At 40.1% G+C, this 19,551-nt stretch overlaps 1 protein-coding gene across 13 annotated transcripts in view; it reads right to left on the minus strand.

Annotated features, from left to right (window-relative positions):
* MYBPC1 (myosin binding protein C, slow type) overlaps window positions 1-11,863 on the minus strand; it is a 70,933-nt gene extending 59,070 nt beyond the window's left edge. For 4 of the 13 annotated variants that reach the window (XM_017740025.1, XM_017740023.1, XM_017740034.1 and 1 more), the window contains exon 1: window positions 11,669-11,863. In XM_017740025.1, coding sequence (XP_017595514.1) covers window positions 11,669-11,693 — 25 coding nt within the window. In that variant the 5' untranslated portion in view covers window positions 11,694-11,863. The remainder of the gene's footprint in view (window positions 1-11,668) is intronic. The other 9 variants (XM_017740030.1, XM_017740029.1, XM_017740027.1 and 6 more) reach the window with 4 other exon arrangements.
* Window positions 11,864-19,551: the final 7,688 nt, after the last annotated feature.

The following is a 19,551-nucleotide window of genomic DNA, read 5'->3' on the forward strand; positions in this document are numbered from 1 at the left end:
TCAACCCAAAACACAACACAGTTGTTTTGCTGAGCTGTTCTGAAATATTTCACTCTGAATTAAGAAAATCATTTGCAGTATTGTTTTATGGAAATCTCAGTATGGACCTGATGCTCTGCATAATCGTAGTGAGTTCCACAAATGACTGTCTCCTGATGTTCAGTGCATTCAGAGTAATCCTGAGAGTCATGTGGTTGTGTGCAGAGAGTGGGAAATCATTCCACACAGGGAGATTGACTCTTAGGGAAAACGATGACATCAGCATAAGGCCGTGGTGGCATGAATTCATGCAATCTGTCTTCTTTCAGACAGTCCCAAGGAAACATTTGAGACATGCTGATGGGTTTCATTTTCACTTAAATTCAGATGAAAACATTTCAGTGATTTAAAATGAAATCCCATTGGTATTCCCATTCCATGATTTTTGATCACAAATTTTCTTTGATGTCAGGGCAAAACCAGACATTCACACGTTGGGATTTGCCAAGGACTGAATATATCAGCTTGTTATCAGCTCTTTGTCGGAGTAATATATGCTACAACTGGGTCTAAACATTGTCACAACCATATCCAAATACCAAATAAGAAAAACATTTGCTAAACTCTATTTGACAGTGGGTGACAGATAATCTGTTACTCTGTGATCTTTTCAAGAAGGAAGAGTCATAGACTTCCTTCAGATAAGAGCACTCTCCTGTCATCTGCATTTCAGCCTTCAGCCTCCTCTTGAGAGGCAGTGTCTTACAGAATGGGATTGTAACAGGAGCCCAGGCTCGGGGCTGTCAGGCGCCTACGTGATTGGGGATTGTTCCAAGTAGTTAATCACTAATAACCCATTACTTACTTCACCCTGAATTTTCTACCCAATGCTGATTTTCAGTCATCAGACTTGTGGAATACATCTCACTCAAGATGAAAAAGAGGGTAGTAGAATCCACTTTTTAGTTTGCTAAGGGTAACTCAAACTTACAGACTACAAAATTCAGTGTCTACTACTTTTTGTGCGTTTCAATGTCCCAGTACATGCTAAGCAAAGTGGACTTGTAATTAAGTTTGGAGAAGAATTTTAAAAAACCCCAAACTGGCAATACAGGAAAGCTTTGTATCAGAGTTGCAGTACTGCTGATAGGGAACACAGAATCAGAAATTGCCCTAAAACTCAGAAACACTTCTTTATTGAGATTTCTGCTTACTGACTTAAGGAGTTCTCTCTTTTTGTAAACTTTTTTGTATGTAAATATTTATCATTGTTCAGATATTCCTGGGATTCAGCCTTGTGCTGGGAAACCTTTAGGAGTGTTTTGCATGTGTGGAAAGAAAGGACTCTTTCTGTAGGTGGAAATTTAGGAGATCTACATGAAATCATGTATGTCCCTTTGTGGCTGTTCACATATGGAATTACAAACATCCCTCCATGTTACCACTGTTAACATTTTCTACCTCTCGATCTCATCCTGCATCAATGAAGATAACTGTGAGAATTGTATGCATTCACTTTAAAAAACCCCAAAACACTCATCTCTGCCTTTAGGGAATGTTTGCACACAGCAGGATGTTTGCAGACAAGCTGTGGGGGTTTGCATCAGTAAATCAGTAAGTGATATGCATGAAAGAAAGCTCCTACAAAGCCTGACAGCAAAATGCATTTAAGATGCTGTTGTGAATTACAGTCACAGCTCACGGCATATGGTTCCTCTCCAGCTAAAAAAGCTGAGCTGTCGGGTAAGAGAGAAAACTTCATTGCAAAACATGGAAATGCAAAACAAGGGCAAAGAAAAAGGGGCACAGGACAGAGGTCAGATTTCCCCTTTAAAAATAGGACTAAGGAAAGCTTAGATGAAAGATTAGTAAGGCTGGAGGGAATGCCATGGAAAAAATGTCATCAGGCATCTGACCCTCTGTGCCTTCACTGAAGACTGCATCTGTGGGGGAGTGGCAGCCACAGTCTCCATTGGAATTACACTCTTCTTTGGGTCTAAAATAAGGTTTTTGACCTAGATACCATGTTCTTATAAAAACACAACATACCAAATGTGCTACAGCGTACATATGTATATCTCTACCTACATGAGCATCACAGGATCAGACCCAGAAGCTATTAGTCTATAAATTACTCCATCTGCATGGCATTTCTCATGTGGTCATTCCTAGATATCTCAAGCCACAGATATTCTCCACACCACCAGGAATAAGTGTTTGCTGCAGTTTTTGTAGGAACAATGATTTAGTGGCACTGGAAATGAAGAAAGCTGTTGAAAAAGGATGGAAATGCAATACTATGTACATTGAGGTGGGCAAATGGTTAGACGTTTCATTTCACTTCAGAAAACAGTGAAAGGTCCTACTACACACACACAATCAGCTCAGACTGATAAAAGGAAGATTTTCTTCCTTCTAGAACTGTTGGAAATAGAGGCCATAATTGGTGCATTTCTTTTCCACCAAGAAGATCTCGTGGCAGAGATCTATGAAAATAAACACAAAAATACCTGAAAGTTGGAATTCAACAGCTGTTCAGCAACTGTTTTACTGCTCTTTCTAGTCCACCAGCATGCTGCAGTAGGTGAGTATCAAGGAGTAAGACCTCTCCCACCAACGTAGCCAATAAACTTTTCAGTTGGGGTCTCTTTCAGTTTTAGCTGCATTTGTATTCAGTTTAGTTTTGTCACAACTTCAGGGCTTTGAGAGAAGGAAAAATCTGGAATAGGCTTTTGGACCAGATTTGCAGGCTGGCTGAGCAAAGGATGACTCCCTTTTAAGAAAAAAGTAATTGTGCTCTGGTGTGAGTTGCTTTTGCTCAATCACTGCCTATCATGTTCCATCCTGTCAATATATAGAGCAAACATCTCTGCAATTAAAGTCTAAATACACAGAGGTAAGATCTATAAGCTGAAATCTGTAAGAGAAGGGAATCTTCATCTATATCTGTGGCTGACTGCAGCCTACCCTTGGCACATATGACCAAAATTAGGAAGTTATTCTGGGGTTGCAAAGACATGATGAATGTATTTTAATACAGATCCGTCTCAGGAAGCATCATGCTGCTACTGAACAATGCTTTCAGATGCTTCCTAAAACCACCATTTGATCCTACAGAGAATTAAATTAGAACAGAACTTTTTGTAATAATCATCTGATCAAAATAACTTGCTGGAGCCGTCACATATAAGGACAACTGCCCTAGGAAGTAGATCACACACTATTTTCAATTAGTAACAGGGCCAGGGAGAGCAAATTATGTAAGAACTATTTCCTAATCTCCAGGGAAGGGAGAGCAATGACTGTCTTGTTCATGTTCCATTGTTGCAAGAATACAGCAGGATTTCCTTCTTGCTGCACGGTCTGTACACTTTTGGAAACATGGAGGGGGCATGTGGAGGGGCTCTAAACTCTGAAATGAGTTACCCAACCATGCTCCCACCTTCTGGAAAACACTTGCACTGACTGACCTACAAGTTGTCATATTGGTGATGGCCTTTCCTGAAACAAACAACTCTGTGGCAAACTTCACTTCATGAAGCAATTTTTAAGATGGTGGCTTTTTTTTAATTTTTGAACTTTCCTGAGACTCTGTCATATTTGACTTTCTGTTCAGCAACCCTTCAACATTATTGCAGGAGGTCTAATGTCCTGAATTAACCTCCATCGAGCACAAGGAGAGAGCAGGGCATGCAGTATCTCAGTATTATGACATCTAACACCACCATGGCTAACTGCAGCAGAGACCAGAGGTTATTTTGTCACTTTGAACTGAAAATACACATAAAGACACTTAGCCAACCAGCAGAGAGGGTTATGGGTGTGATTGGTCTTCAGAAGAGGCTGTTCTAAGCCATGTGGGTGTAAGGCATCCTGTATCACCTTAGTCTACGTCCCAGTGACTCCTCTGTGGAGATGCTGATAGCAATACAGGCACAGAAAATGGGTGAGAGAAGTCAAAGAGAAATCACTCCCTTTGGTGTAGGCTGCATATTTCAGGGTCTGAGAGGTTTCTGAGCAGAAATTTATCTTCAGACTTCTTGAATCCAGAGTAACTTTCTGTCCTTCCAGCATCCCAGGAATTGGTGAAGATTAACTGAAACTTTCATCAAAGCATGCTTGCTAGAATGGCTTCCTAGGACATCAAGTCCTGTTGGACACAGAACTGGATTCTTACTCTAATTCACTCTCTTCTCTAAGCTGCTTCATCTTGGCTGAACATCTGCTGGTTCTGTGAGCTCTAGGAGCTAAGACCACACCAAACAAACTAGAAAGTTCCAGAAACAGGAATTCTTGGAGTTTCCTACATGTGTTTTCTTGACACTTTGTAGCATATTCAGAAACACTGTGTTATTTAACATTAAAAGTGCTTTTTGCTCATAGGTACAAATATCACTGATGTAACCAGTCATTCATCTAATAGCATGAGGCTGCTGGAGGAAGCGAGAGTAAGCTTGTATAAAAAGGAAGAGGATGAATTATTATTGATTTGAACAGGAATGCAACTTTCTGTTCCCTCTCATTGAAGGAAAGCAAAAATTTAATGCTGAGTTGATTTAAACACTCAGCCATGCACTAAGGGATATTGATGACTTCTTATGAAAATAAAACAAGTAAAAGCATCAGATTCTCCAAAATAACAAAAGAGTGGCAGTAGAACCTTTCTTCATTGGTATTATTTTATTTTTATCAAAGCACGAAGCAGATTATAGACTACAGAAGGGTGCACTCTGCTCAAGGAAATCTGGGCCTAATGTGCTCCCTTATTTATTGGGGAAGAGCATCTGAGTATCACATGCAAATAATAATGGAATGTAGGTCTCTCCTTGTCTTCTTACAAAACTACTCACTGAAGAAAATCCTTAAACAGCAATTGAACAAACTGTAGAGTAGCCCAGCAGACTTACTGCTAAGGTGCTCAGAAGAAGGGAGGCACATGAATGTGTCTATGATGTGCAGTGGGAGTCCAAGCTGCCATTATAATCAATGGAATCAGATTTTTATTCACTGTGAAATAGCTGCTTACGACTCGATTTTCATACACATAGGTGATGAAGGACACACAGATCCTGTAGGACGGCCATCTATTTTCCAGCTGCTGTTCTATGGCGTTGCAGGCCTCCCACAGGTCCTGAGTCCTATCTGCCAGCCCAAGATGGGTATTCTGTGTATCCCAGGGCATCTTATGTGGCAGTGAGGCACCTATGTTTAGGGAGCTGCTGGGTCAGCTGAGTAGCAGCGGACCTCTGACTTTAAGGAGTGTCTGACCCTGACTCCACTGGGAGCAAGAACACCGAGTTCACTGGCACATGCTTCCAGTTGGGTATCTGGTTCCTAACCCAGAGATCTTCTGTGACAGTGTAAAGACCATTTGGATCTTTACAAAGATGCAAAGTTACCAACATTTTCAACGAACTAACATGGACATTAATCTCAGTCAATTCCTCTTGTCCCTAATGCTTAAAACACCAGCAACTCTTCAAAGCGAAAGCACAAAACCTCCTGGTGTCATAAAGTGAGTGATGATGGAATGATGGAAAAATAGCTTCATCTATTGATTCTCTAACAGCAGTGAAAAAGAGAAACCTTTGTTTGGAATCTTCAGAAATTTGTGACAGAGCAGAGAGAGTGAGCTGGGTGGGACAAGAAGGGGTTGTTTCTCAGTCACACAGATCCTCAGACTCGAGAGATAAAACTGCTTGAGGTGGGACTGAGAAAACTCTAACTACAACTGAAGTTAACAATCCTATCCACTTGTCCTTCATTTTACAGATTTTTACATTCAGGGCAAAGTCACATTAGTGTCCAAATAAGAAAATTGTTTTTTCTTTTTCATTCTAGAGCAATTATTAAATTAGGACCTCTAATTTACTGGAATCTCTGCATTCCCATGAATGATGAGTCTAGTATTCATCCCTATCCCAAGGGAAATTTCCCCAGCTAATTTATTTTCAAACTTGATTTGCTGTTCCCCTTTAAGGAACACTCTGGATGTCCCCTGATGAAACATGAAATACATTCCATGACTTATTTTCCAAGGACTGTTGATGTGTTGGGCAGCTACAAATGTTTTCACAACTGAAGTCCCCCCAGATCTCTGTGCCATTGTTCGGTTATGCAACCACCTTGTTTGGTAGACCCCTGAAATTAATATGAAAAAACTCATTCAGTTTTTCATGGAAGAGAGGAATACTGTAGCATTGTTGGTTTTTTTAGAGCTCTCTTAAAGTGATATATTTAGGAGGTATGAGGGGAAAGAACTGGGTTGGCCTTTATTTATCTTCCCAACAGGTGCAGTACAGGGAGGCACAAAGGCAGCATTTGCTAAATTCAGTTTTGCCAAGTACAAAGCACTCTTTTATCTGCTGAAAGACTGTTCCCTTCTTTCCTCCTAAACTCAATGAGGTTTTCATTTTAGTGTGACCATATTAAACATTTTATTCTTGTGCACAGATGCACTGTTTTTCACACAGGGTGGACAAGCTTTTCAACTCAAGTAAGAACAACAGCGAGTAAGCCAGATCAATCTTGCATTACCCTCCTACGGCAGTATTAAAATAAAGTCAATGCACTGTATAAGAAAAATAGTAGTGCCTTCAACTTACACCATAAAAAAACAAAACATAAAAGCACAAAGATAAATCATGGTGAATTTTCAGTCAAATTAATTTGATTGAAAAAGTTGTCAGAAACTTAGCAACAATGGAGGCAGAAGGTCAAAGAATAAATCTGAGATGCTCTGGTATCTCAGAAGGAAGTGTGGGAGCAACACTTGGAAGTTAGCAATGGAAGGGCAAAGGCAATCTAAGAACAACTCAGTTCCCAGTGTGCAACACAATCTGTGCAGGAGGAGCTGCTCCGTGGGGCGCGGGACGGGAGCGCAGCCCACCCTCACAGATCTGATAACAACAGTGAGGCGTAAGTTTGTTTTCCATTTGAGGAGGGCTTAAAATTTATTAGCTACAGGTGATGAAGAGAAACTTTCTAAAGAATTGAGAGGGAAAATAAGATTAGGAGTTAGGGTTCCAGTCTTTCATCATCCACCAAAACTCATTTACCTGCGTTTTGAATACAGAGCTTGCAAAAGATACATATGGACCTGACTTTGAGTGTGGTTTGGCTCTGAGACTGGAGGAAGTTAAAAATAATGGGAATACATTCCACAGTTCTGCAGAGGAGCAAAGATGATTGCAGAAGATGGAAGTCTGTATGCTTTTCTTTTGCATCACTATGCAGCAAGGAGAGAGCAGCTGCACTACCCAGTGTGGTGCCATATAAAATGGTTATACAGGTCCAGTCTTCTGCGTGGAAAGCACTAAACAATGTTGCAAAATGTTCACATGCTGGGATCTTGAACTTTCAGGAAAACTTTCCATCAGCAGTTTTAATTTTGTCACAAGCCAAATCTGTATAGTAAAGCAGAATTCCCACTCAACTTATTTTTTCATCTATGAGAAATTGTCTAGCCTTGAAAATACGATATTAAAAGAAATCTGACATTAATTAGCTCTTAATCAACCTTCATGCCTAGATTATTTTCTCATTGGAATGCTGATCTACAGTTCTACTTATATGATTTATATGTCTAAGTGACTTGTTTGACAGTGACTGTTATCTTGATACACCAGACAGTCATATTATTTAGAATATTGTAAATATAATGCAAATATAAGGATAGAAAAAAATCTCACAATGAAACGAAACTAATTATCTTTAAAAGCAAATATAAGTAAAGGCTGTTTCCACAGGGTGTCTTCATGGGGAGCAGTGTTACTATATCTCCAAAGCAGTCTGCACTGGTACTTATGTCTGTTTACCTCCTTTCACAAATTGCTTCGTGTTTTACAGATTTCTCTCCTAACAGACAGTATATGCAAGCAGTTTTCTTCACAACTTTTACATCTATGCTATTTGTAGATTGAATAAAATTTTACTCAAACTCTGTCTAAAGTAGACACACTGATTTTAATTTTGATTCCTTGCCAAAATGTGGGTGCTCCAGGCAGCATCATTCAAGCAGAGCTTGCAAACACTTGGAAAATGAAGTTGGCAGACAGTCAATAAATGCTTTGGCTCAAAATTTGGAATGGTCGCTTAACTCATGGCCATGAGTTATTTCCTAGATTGGGGAGAGTAAATAAGGCAAATTTACAGAGCTGCCTACTGGAAACAGACTTGCACCTGTCCCTGTGGGATGATGCCCACAAATAGTTTGAAAAGGTTGCTCTTGAGAGACTTGGCACTTTTACAAAAGCGTATCCAAATGCCATGGCCTGTGACAGCTTAAGAGGGCACCTAATTAATGAGCAGCTCTTATTATGAGTATTGGTTAAAGGAAAGGGGGGAGAGGAAAGATTGACTGAGTGATTGCAATAAATTGCAGGAAGTAATTATGTGAGGGAGGGTTATTTTATTAGTCACCAGGAAAGCTAAAGGCTGTTAAAATTAAATGCACTGGTTAAGGTCTTTGGCAACTCAGTCACACCCTAGTCACTAACTGGGATCAGTTAACCCATTGATGCAAACTTCACCTTGCACATATATTTTGAGGCAGGTAGGAAAAAACTGTCCTACACCACCATGACCATCTACAAAGAAGCTACATCTGATCTTATATACAGGACTTGACTTTTAGGAGTACCATAAAGGCCTTAAATAATTGTTCATGGAAGCCTGTTTCTACAGTGACAAATTCCATCAGGCTGAAGCTCTCCAGCAACCTTCTCTAAACTGAGTGGTGTGTTTAATTTGGTGATCCTATTTGTTAAGAGTGCTTTGTGAGGCTACACTGTCACCAAGTCAGGAATTTTCTCACTTTGTTAATCTAATAATCTTAAAATAGCTCAAAAGAGCATTTGGCCTGAAAAAACAACCTGGGAGCTTGCTATAGCACTGCCTCTGAAAAATTAAGCTACATACTTCAGAGACTGTAGTGACAAAAAACACACAAAGCTGAGATTTTCTTAATGTTCAAGTGTTAGCCAGTTTCTGATTTCTCACTACTTGCTTGTGTGTGCTGTTTTTAATTTGCAGGGCCTATGCAAATGAGGAGTATGGGATAATTCAAGTAGGTTGCTTCTGTTGGAAATGTCAGAAGAACACTGTTTAGGTGCCCATGTGATGCAGAAACCTTAAGCCTCTTTTTTTCCCCCCTTTGTTTTCTCTTGTAGTCCTCCAACAAGCTCACCAAAGGTTTCTCAGAGAGTCCTTCCAGTGGCCTATGCAAATGAGGAGTATGGGATAATTCAAGTAGGTTGCTTCTGTTGGAAATGTCAGAAGAACACTGTTTAGGTGCCCATGTGATGCAGAAACCTTAAGCCTCTTTTTTCCCCCCTTTGTTTTCTATTGTAGTCCTCCAACAAGATCACCAAAGGTTTCTCAGAGAGTCCTTCCAGTGGTAATCTCCAGAATTAGTCAGTCTGAGGTTCACCTTCACTGATTAATTTCCTTCAGCCCTTGATGCCTTGGAAATTACCATGAGAACAGGCATTGGATGAACATGTGAGGTTCTGAATTCTTACTGGTAGAGCTGGTATGAGTGGAGCTTGCATGAATAGCAGTATTGCACTATTACTGGTACCGAATTCTCCTGCCACTGATACAGTAGGTGCTCACACTTACAATACAAGTGCTGCCAAAAGCTCAGGCAAAGTCTTGATCAACAAAACATCTTCAGGAAGCAGCTACTCCCTGGAGTATGATAACATAAACCTGCTACTCCCCTGATCTCGTGGCTGCAAATAAACTGAGTGCAACAAGGACCAACCAGTGTACAACCCAACTGTATCACTTCTCCAGAGCTCACTACTACTTGTGAATTCTAGCCCTCTTAAGGCAGAATGCTTCAGCATGGTTTAGGTCCTGAATATTGACTCATCAAAAATCACATTTGTTCCACCAACAATATAATGTTGTTCAGAGCTGCTAAACTTATTTTGTAACACAACCATGGAGCTGCATTTGTAATCACTGCATTGTAAGAACATCTTTGAAACAATCTAATTTTAAACAGAATAAGAAACATGAGCCTCCAAACTAATTTTCTTCAAAGCGCATAACTTTTGAAAGTGCACAAATATTTTAGGGTTGGGTTTTTTTTGAGCTGACAGACACAGAATGTATTCTGATTAAAGTGTATAATACCCATTCAAATAACAGATCAAATAAAAAGGACACTTAATACATGTGTAAATAATTTGAATTACAAATAAGACACTCTAGAAGGGGCTTGGCTCTAGGTTTGATATGGAGGATTAGGCTCTTGTATTAATACGTGCACTTGGTGTAGCTATTTTCAGAAGGCTACTTCATCTATCATTGTCCTCGAGCACTGAGGAGGGCCAGTAAGTAAAGTGATCACACTGGTCTGTCAACACTACTTGCTTAAGACTCAGTAGTGCAAGAAGTTTAGTTTTCATGTGTCCCCAGCTGAAGAAGGTGCCAAAAATGGGTAATGTTTCTGACAGTTGCTCTGCTCCTGCCTTCCCTAAAACCAGAAAATATTAAAAAAAAACCCTTGTAAAATGTTTGTAAACTTGTAAAAGGTCGATGCTATTGATAAGTCAGTGTTAAATCAAATGTGCCTTTTCAAGCTACACACATTGGCCTTTCAGGAGGTCTTTCAGAATTGATGGGAAATAAATGTTAATTGATGACTTCTATACTTTCCATACCTTAAAGATTAAATTCAGTTTTGCATATGGGAATGCATTAGGGAGGCTGTGTGTATAGCTTTCCTTCACCAATATTTGAAAAGCATATAGAGGCTGCATATTATGGCTTTGCAAAAGCTCTTTATATAATCAATGTCAAAAAATAACCATCAGAAATTCTTACCAAAACTTACAGATTTGAAAGAAAAATACAGGTAGGGCTATAGAAATAATGTAAACAGAAGAAGCTTATTTAGCTTAAATTTTCAAAGCAGTAGAAAAATAAATATTAGCTTTTAAAAAAATATTAAATAATAGACCCTGAATATTTTTCACCTTTTTCCTCAGCCTCCAATGGACAACTCCATGTCTCAGTAGCAGACTACACACTCAGTTTCTTTGCTATGAACTTAAGAGCATCACAGAAGGGGCCAGTATTACTGACTTTAGCTATCCTTCTGAAACATAAAATAGTAATTTCTGTAATGTACCAGAATGAATCATTCCAGTTCAAGCTGTACAGAATAACTTACTATATTCTTCACTTATGCATCAGATCTACAGAATATATTTTCATCAGAACCTTAAAACTGTTTCATAAGCACATTCTTCCCATTCAACAACTATTAGAAAGCTGCACAAAAAACATATCAATGTCCTGACTCTTTAAATCATAAGAAATGCTTATTCCCTCTTTTCCAGAGTTTAGATAGCTTAGAAGAGGGAAACCACAAATTGCACTAGAGAAATCCTGTAGTTTTTTAAAAATGAATACAGCATTTGCCCAACCAAGTAGCTTCTCAATATCCATTCAAAGTCATAGTTTATTGTCTTAAACAGTTTGTGCTATAGCCCTGCCTGAAGGTAGTTTCTTAATCTAAAAAGATCAGTGATCTCTAATGATTTAGTGATGTTACATGGCTATTGTTCTCAATATTATTTGTGGCTGATATCTGGTCTAAAAGGTGTTTGGTGTGTGTGCGTACTTGTCATTCCTGTATTTAAGAAGTGTTCAGGTAATGTTCTGCCATGCTTACCATCTTTCTTGGTGGGTTCCGGCATTGTTACAAGGATTCTTTATTCCCAGAGAGTTTCAGCCTTTCAGATGCAGCCAGTAGTAGCCCCAAGTCCAGCGGAGAGTGTGTGAGATCAGTGTGACAAGCAGAGGGTAAGAAGAATTCCTCTGCTTTATATACCGCGGCTGAAATATCAATCAAAATAGCACCTCCTCTCTTTTCAATGCAAACACTTTGAAAATTGACAGTTATGGGAAACCCTTCACATCTGTTGTCTGCAGCCTCTGCTCCCTTGGCTTTTGGAAGGAATCTCTGCTGCATTGCATGGGGCTGATGAGAACATCTATAACTTTCTAAATTCAGCCGGACAGATTGCTCTCTGCGTCCTTCTCTGTAACATGCAGACACGTATGCACACGCAGACAGAGGCCGAAAAAGTGACTGCCATGCTATTAAAGAGCCCCTACTGCCTGCAAAACTTATAGGAAATGCCTGTATACATTTATGCCTCTTCCCACAACATAAAAGTGACAAGTACAGGTACAGACAACATGCCTGCAGTGAAACCTAGTTTTCTTCCTTTAAGAGAGAGTGGTAAGTAAAGACAGAGTGAGAAGCAGAGTGTTTCTCAGTATTAATGAAAAGGATTATTGCATTGCTCTTTTCAGCAGTGAAGATCCTCTATACTTCCCTTCTATTTACATTTGCTACACTTTCTTGGGTCCTTTCCATGTAGCCATTCTCATTTTGGCATTGGTAGAGATTATAATGCTCCTTTCAGCATGAGTAATTCATTAACTGGAGAGATTGGTGCTGAGAGTTGAGTTATTCTCTTCTCCACTCATCCAGGAGATCCAACACTGCTTGCCTTTGCCAAGCCAGGAAACCAGGCAGAAGGAATGGAAATCCTATCTGTAGCACATGCACAGAACCACTAAACTGAGCTACTGGGTTGCCGTCCTCTTAGACTCCCATTTAAACTACAAACATGTAGGCAAGAGAAAGGCAGGTCAAGTTTATCAGAGGGTACTAGGATTTACTTTCTTATGCTCTTTTAGGATTTTGAGACAAAAATGTAGGAGTTACCACAATAGATTAAATGGTGCTCAAAGATTTCATGCTATTGAAGCACATGCTCATACCATTATCAGGTATCAGTAAGAACCAGACTACTAGAAAGATTGCTCAGTGTAGGAATACACCCAAATGTTATGGAAAACCTTTCTTACATCTTTGAATAGGAATTGGAGATGTAACAGTGGTCATTATTCTATAGCCAATGCATGAGAGTTTCCTCTGCAATCTGTTTTTTCCTGGATATTTAGACATCTTATAAAGGATGGGCATTTTGTTCCTTCTTTTTAAGACCATCATCTGAATTCTTCTGCTCTATTCATTGTGGTGTTTATTATTTGACTGATTCATGTACAGAGATAGGCAAGACTTCTGCCTACAAGAACTTAAACAAGGAATATTAAAGCTATCTTCCTCCTTTGTTTCACGTCATTATCTAGGTAAAGCTGCTTGTATCACTGAAATAATTCCTGTCCTTGGAGAGCTAAGAGTGCTGCCCTGGAAGGGTAACTGGGGATTTCGTCCCTCTGTGTGAGTGGGGTGGCAGTAGGGAAGCAGTGTATGAACAGACCTAAAAACATGGCAGAGATGCATTTTTATTGTTCCCTTTTCTTCTGCCCACATCCAGGCACGGAACTCTGTGATGGCTGGAACCAGAGGGGGATGAGGAGCAGCTGCTGATGCTCTCCAGCATGGTGGTTCCTCAATGGTCCTTTGTAAGATGCACAGATATTTCATTTTGCCTTCCACCCATCATGTGCCAAGACGTGCTGAGAATCGTGCTTCTGGAGATTCCTGTTAATACAAACAGGATTAAATTATGTCACACTCTAGCACTGAGAGGTTAGAGAGGACCTCCACCGCAGTCTCATGGTGAGAAAGGATTGGTGGCAGCTGCTTATCCTTACAGCCTTAAAGGGATTCCTTTACAGCAAGAGAAAGAAGGATATTCAGGAAGAAAATCTTATTCATAGTCTACCTTTATGCTACTGAATAAATCAGTACTGAGACCGTTTGCTGGACCAAGTGAAAGTGTGTTTTTCTCATCTGCACAGCAAAACTTCTTCTCCATCGTTAAATTGTGAGACTGCAGTCAAAATCTATACAGGGAATGGTTACTGGATGTGCCTGTGTTGTGGTTAGGCATAGGTGGGAGAATGCTGGCTGGCCCAAAATGGTACCAGGGAGCATCTAACCATCTCCCAGGGTTATAGTCACAGGTCAACACTTGAACTCATGCCCTAGCCCTGCTTTATTTACAGATATAGACATAGATAGAAAAATTAAATTGGCTCTATAACCTCTGATAGGCAGGAGGGGACGAAGACTGGTTATGAGTAGAAAAAACAGTGAAGTACTGTATTTGCCTTTGTAGTCAATGGAAAGATCTGGGCTTCTACAGGTCTCTGTTTCTGTGAGTGCAAGCAAAAGGCTCTTCAGCTGCATGAAGTAAACTGAATCTGCAGAGCAGCAGCCATCTGAAAATTTGCTCGTCCATTAATTCTTTCCTATCCTTACATTATACTTGCATAATTCATTGCCTTTCATGCCATGTTCTCATTTATTCTGACAAAATATTCCTGTGTTGCAACTGCACTGTAATGTAATTTTTAGTGGTCTTATAGAAGGTGCTGCTGGGGTAGATTTAGACTGTGATATCTCAGTGTACCTTAGTACTAGTGTTGACAGGGAAAGTAGTTTATTTCCTAAGAAAGTAATCCATATTTTATTTGTTTCAGTCTAATTCCCAGATGAGTCCATGCCTCAAGCACCTACAGCTATTTCATACTCTGATCTAAGACAACTTAATAATTTCAGGTCATTTTTCTCCCTGCACAAATATTGCCACAACTGTGACCCCTTCTTGCTTGTGCTGTAGCAATTAGTACTTTGGTGCTACTGGGATTTCCATTCTTATATGTCTTTTCCACACTGGCAGACTGAATGATAGTCATCAAGCTTGCCTTATCACTGCACAGAAAAGATGAGTTGATTTTGGCCAACAATTGTCCAGGTTGCTTTAAGACTGCCAAAATAAAGAAAGAAAAATACTGAAAAGAAGGAAATGCCTCGTGGTCATTTCTAAGCTTATGCTTCTTTGGTCACAGAGATGTCTAAACATACTTACAATTATCCATCCACACAACCTGTACATTCTCTGTTAATGCATTTGTCTATTCATTTCATGAAGTTTAAATTTTTAACCTTTTTTTCCTGCTGTCCTCTTCTGCTTTCCTATGTATGGCAACCACTCCCCTGATTTGTTCGCAACTCATCTCGTGAAGGAGCTGAACAGGAGGAGGAAGCAGTTAACTCCTCAGTGCTGAACACGTGGTTTCTGAGCAAGTGAAAGGGCCACAAACCACTTCTGGACTCAGCCAGAACCCTATTTACCAAATGACTGATGCAAGCCTTCACAGAAATTCTGAGGTGGAAAGAGCTGAGCTCCACCTTGTTTCTAGCCTACCACCCGGACCTCAGCAGACAGAACTAAAGGCTCCGGCATGCCCAGCCATCCTTTCATTAACTCACGCTATTGCACAGGCTGCCTCTCGATGGAAACATCCCTTCTCATAACTTGCTACTGTCCCTCCATGTGTTGCCTTGTGCCCTTGCATTTTACCCGTCCCATAAAGTGAATGTCTCCTGAACAAAATTTATCTTCAGCACAGCGTGGCTTTTGTGCACCACCATAAGCCCTCTTCCTCCACCACCTCAGGGGCCAAACATGCAAAACTCTCCAAGCCTTTCCCTTCCAGGCCTGCCTCAATTAATCTCCTACAGTCTCTTTCCAAAGCATGACTACCCTATTTTAACTCTCCAGCTCCTTGAGCAGTTTCCAAATGGCTGCCAATCAGGGCATCAGATAATTAAATCATTCTCTCCTGTCTGTTTTTAATAAATTCCCTTAGTCAAACATCCAGAGCTGTATTTGCAGTTGCAGCTGCTAGATCTGCATCAATAACTTCATATTTGCTGCTATTTCAAGGACTGAACTCTCTCACTTACTTTAGTCTATTAGGTGCCTGTCTGCTTGTTACCAGAGAAAAATCTTCACCTTGTGACCAAGCCAAAGGATCAGAACACTCCCAGAAGGCCTCAGAGACAAACCTTTGACCAAAGTATTTAACCAAATAGTAGTCATATGATTTAGTTCTAGGTAGTTCTGTGAGGAGCAGGGAGTTGGACTTTGTGAGCCTTATGGATCCCTTCCAACTTGAGATTCTCCATTCAAATTTTTTCAATTTAAAAGTTTTATTGCTATTGAGACATGAGTCCATGCCTCAAGCACCTACAGCTATTTCATACTCTGATTTAAGACAACTAAATCATTTCAGCTCATTTTTCTCCCTGCACAAATATTGCCACAACTGTGACATTAAAATAAGAATTGTGATATTAAAATAAGAATGCCAGGCAAAAATTATCAGTGAAGATGAGAACGGGTCCTCTAATATGTGTTTATATTAAAAAATAAACAGCATCTTGGGCGTGTTCTTAATAAAGAATCCAGAGTTCTGAAGTCTCATGTAACAGAAGTGATTCTTCATCAGTCTTAATATCTGGACCTTTGGAGCCTTTGGGAAACAGTTATTTACAGAGCCCAAGAATGAAGAATGAAGGACAAAAAGCAGGATGAGCTTCCCCTCCCATCAGGAGGAACACATAAACATGTTTATCCAGGGGGACATTGGAATGAGGTTTGACAGTGTCCAAGCCCCATCCCAGTCCCAAATCCCCTCCCACGAGGCAAAAGAATGGTCAGAATGGAAAGTTTCCTTAACATTCCATGTCTACAGCAGAATTGCATCATAGTGGTGACATTTTCTGCTCCAATTCTGCCTTTGCCACACGGCCTCTTTAAATCATAGGTAGGACGTTATAGATTTTGGTGAATTTATTTATTGTTACAAGTGATATTTGATATCCGCTGGTATTTTTTTCTTTTCTACCAATAAAAATTAAAAATCCATTTTTTCAATTTGTACCATGCTGGCAAGTGGAAAGCTAGAAGTGTTCAACCAAAAAATGAGCAACCAAAAAATGCAGAACTTGTATTTTTACAAGGGAAGAATGTTGTGTCTTAGAATATCTATTGCTTTTTAAGTTCCCATCTAATTTGTGAAGGTATTCCTTTTTGTCTGGTAGCTTAGCTGAACTTCCTAGTGTTGATGAAAGACACCTGGATTTACCTGGCCAGCTCAATTTAATCACAGCCTTGCACTGTAGACTTGCCAGGAAAAAACCTCTCCTACCCTGTCCTGCACTCTACTTTTCTTCCATGTAAATGAGACGTGACCTTTGTTAAGAAATACTTTCTATATTGATGTAGCATCCACAAATGGGGCCTTACTCTATCTAGCAAGATGAGGGAAGATTAAACTTTAAAGCCTACACTGGATTTTTTTTCCAAGGCAGTTGGCTTGGAGACACTTCAAGGCATGTACAAGATGTCGTTGACAGATAAACACCACTTGTCAGCTTTACCTTCTGCCTTACAGTGACCCAGAGGGTGACATTACTGTGTAAGCAACACATGCCCCATGGTGTCCTATAGCAGTCAGAGTGTTTCCTTTCTGACAGTAAATTCCAGCACTCTGAGGCACTCAACACCAAAGTCAAGAGCTGGTGCCTAGGTCAGGGCAGCAGGCAAGACAGCAGGAGAAAGAAGGAGAACAGCTTCTTTCTGTCAACTGCTTGGCTGGATCAGTCAGAAAAAGTTAAGTTGAGGGTTGATAAGAAAGGAAAAGCGATGGGAACTTTGCCACTGCTCTTCAAGAGAGGCAGACCTTATTTCACTCTGGTTTTAGGAGGAAATTTGAAAGATGACCATGCAAGCCAGGAGAGGACAGAGACTTTGCAGCCCAAGTTTTTGTTCTTACTTCCACAGGTGAAACTGGGAGCAGATCCTCACCTGAGCTATGCCTAGGTAAGCAAGACCCGTGCTGGGTTTACATGCTCCAGTTTCCTGGAATCTGTCTGATTGGGAATGCCTGATGCAGGGTATCAAGCAGAGGTTTCTTTGGCCCTCGTTTAACCTCTTCGTTAAGCATGTGAAGTTACCTCAGCAGCTCATAAAGACATGTGGTTTGATCCAGCAGATTACGGTGTGTCATGCTGGGATGGTGTGTCCAGCACTGGCCAATGAGGCCTGGGATGAGGTAAACATCCCTTCACCATTGAAAACCAAGGGCTCTGATCTCAGCTCCTCTCTCAATTGCAATTGCAATTTTTTTTTTTGTTTTCTAATATGCATATAGCATTTCACCACTGAAGCTGGTGGATTAATTTTAAGTTATTTTCAGTTCATTTGATGTGTCTTATTAGCAGTCTGAAAAACTTCAAAAACATAGTTGTTGAAATTTAGCCCTGAAAAGTCCTGAAATCCGTAACTATCCTAGAAATAGCACAGATTTTCCCAAATTCTTTTTTCCAGGTCTGTTTCCCTACTGGTTACATTTAACATGTTCCAGTTCCAATATTCTGCAGGTACCTGTTGTACCCAAAGATGCACACTCTCCATTATAGGAAATGCTTGCACCAGGCCTCTGGATGAAAATATTACAAATATATGGATATAAAAAAACTTTATTTATTTTATTTATTCTCCTTTAGAAATTTAATTATTTTAGACTTACAAGTTTTACTACTTCATTGAGGCAGATACGTATTTAAACTACTCAGAATGAATGATATAAGCCCAAGCATCAAAGTTCATTAACATTCAAAGACAAGCACCCAAATCCCAGCATAAAGGGGCTGAAAACTTTGAAATTAACTATTTGATAACCTGGAAATATTGTGAAAATGGCTGTTCTTATTGTGGCTGTGCTTATTGAGATTACCGCCATCTCAGGTAACCCTTGTCATAATGATCCCATGAAGGTACTTAATAGAAATAAATTCAATTCCCAGGTGTCTGAAGTAGTTCATGCACATCTTCCTAAGCAGCTTCCTTAACTGGGACATACCTTAGTGCTCTCTTGGTAGATTGGGGTTGATATCCCATTCTTTCAGCCCACAGCTCTCATCACACCTTCTTTGCTTCCTTTGAGAACCTATGGAGTGTGCATTGGTACCAGTTTGCACAGTGGAACCTCAATCTTAGTTGCTACTATGCCATAGTATTACTATCTACAATGCCTGAAAGATACTGCTGCATATGAACAGATGGAATAAAAGGTGCCAAGTGCTGGGGCTGGTATTATCTTGTGTCTATTAAAACACTTGGTCTTAGCATAAGTGCCATATAGTTATAACACCATAACACACTCAGCTAATTTGTTTGACATATTCACAGTATAGTTTCCTGATACACATCATCCAGTGCGGCTGTGGACTACTGCAGTCAGGATGGGCCCATTCTCCTTTCCCTTCTCTCTTCCTCCTTCTTCAGGCAGGAGGCCATGTTCTTTTCCTTGTGCTGGAGCTATGCAGGAGGAGTCAGTTCTGCTTACTGGTCTGAGTGGATCCTGCTCTTTTGGAGCAGGAGGTACTTTATTTATGCGGGCTGAGCCTGCTGAAGCAATGCCCTCTATCAGCCCTGTGATCACTAGACATGAGGAAAAGGGAGCACATGGCAGGAGAGTGGGACTATCTCTCCTAGATGCAACCTACACACACATAGTGCTAAGTTTAACAGGAAATTATATCCTTGTTGTGTCCAAGGTCCACAGTTTATAAACATCCACTTCCTATTCTGGAAGATAATAGAGATACGTGTGAATTATTCTATACTGCTCTCTTAACTCCCAAAACATCTGTTTCATGGAGAGATTTTCTTCATTTATGCAAATCTCTTTTCCTTTGTATTGGATAAAAAAAGCCAA

This window comes from Corvus brachyrhynchos, unplaced genomic scaffold (genome assembly GCF_000691975.1).
Source record: "Corvus brachyrhynchos isolate BGI_N302 unplaced genomic scaffold, ASM69197v1 scaffold27, whole genome shotgun sequence".
In the NCBI taxonomy this organism is placed as follows: Eukaryota; Metazoa; Chordata; class Aves; order Passeriformes; family Corvidae; genus Corvus; species Corvus brachyrhynchos.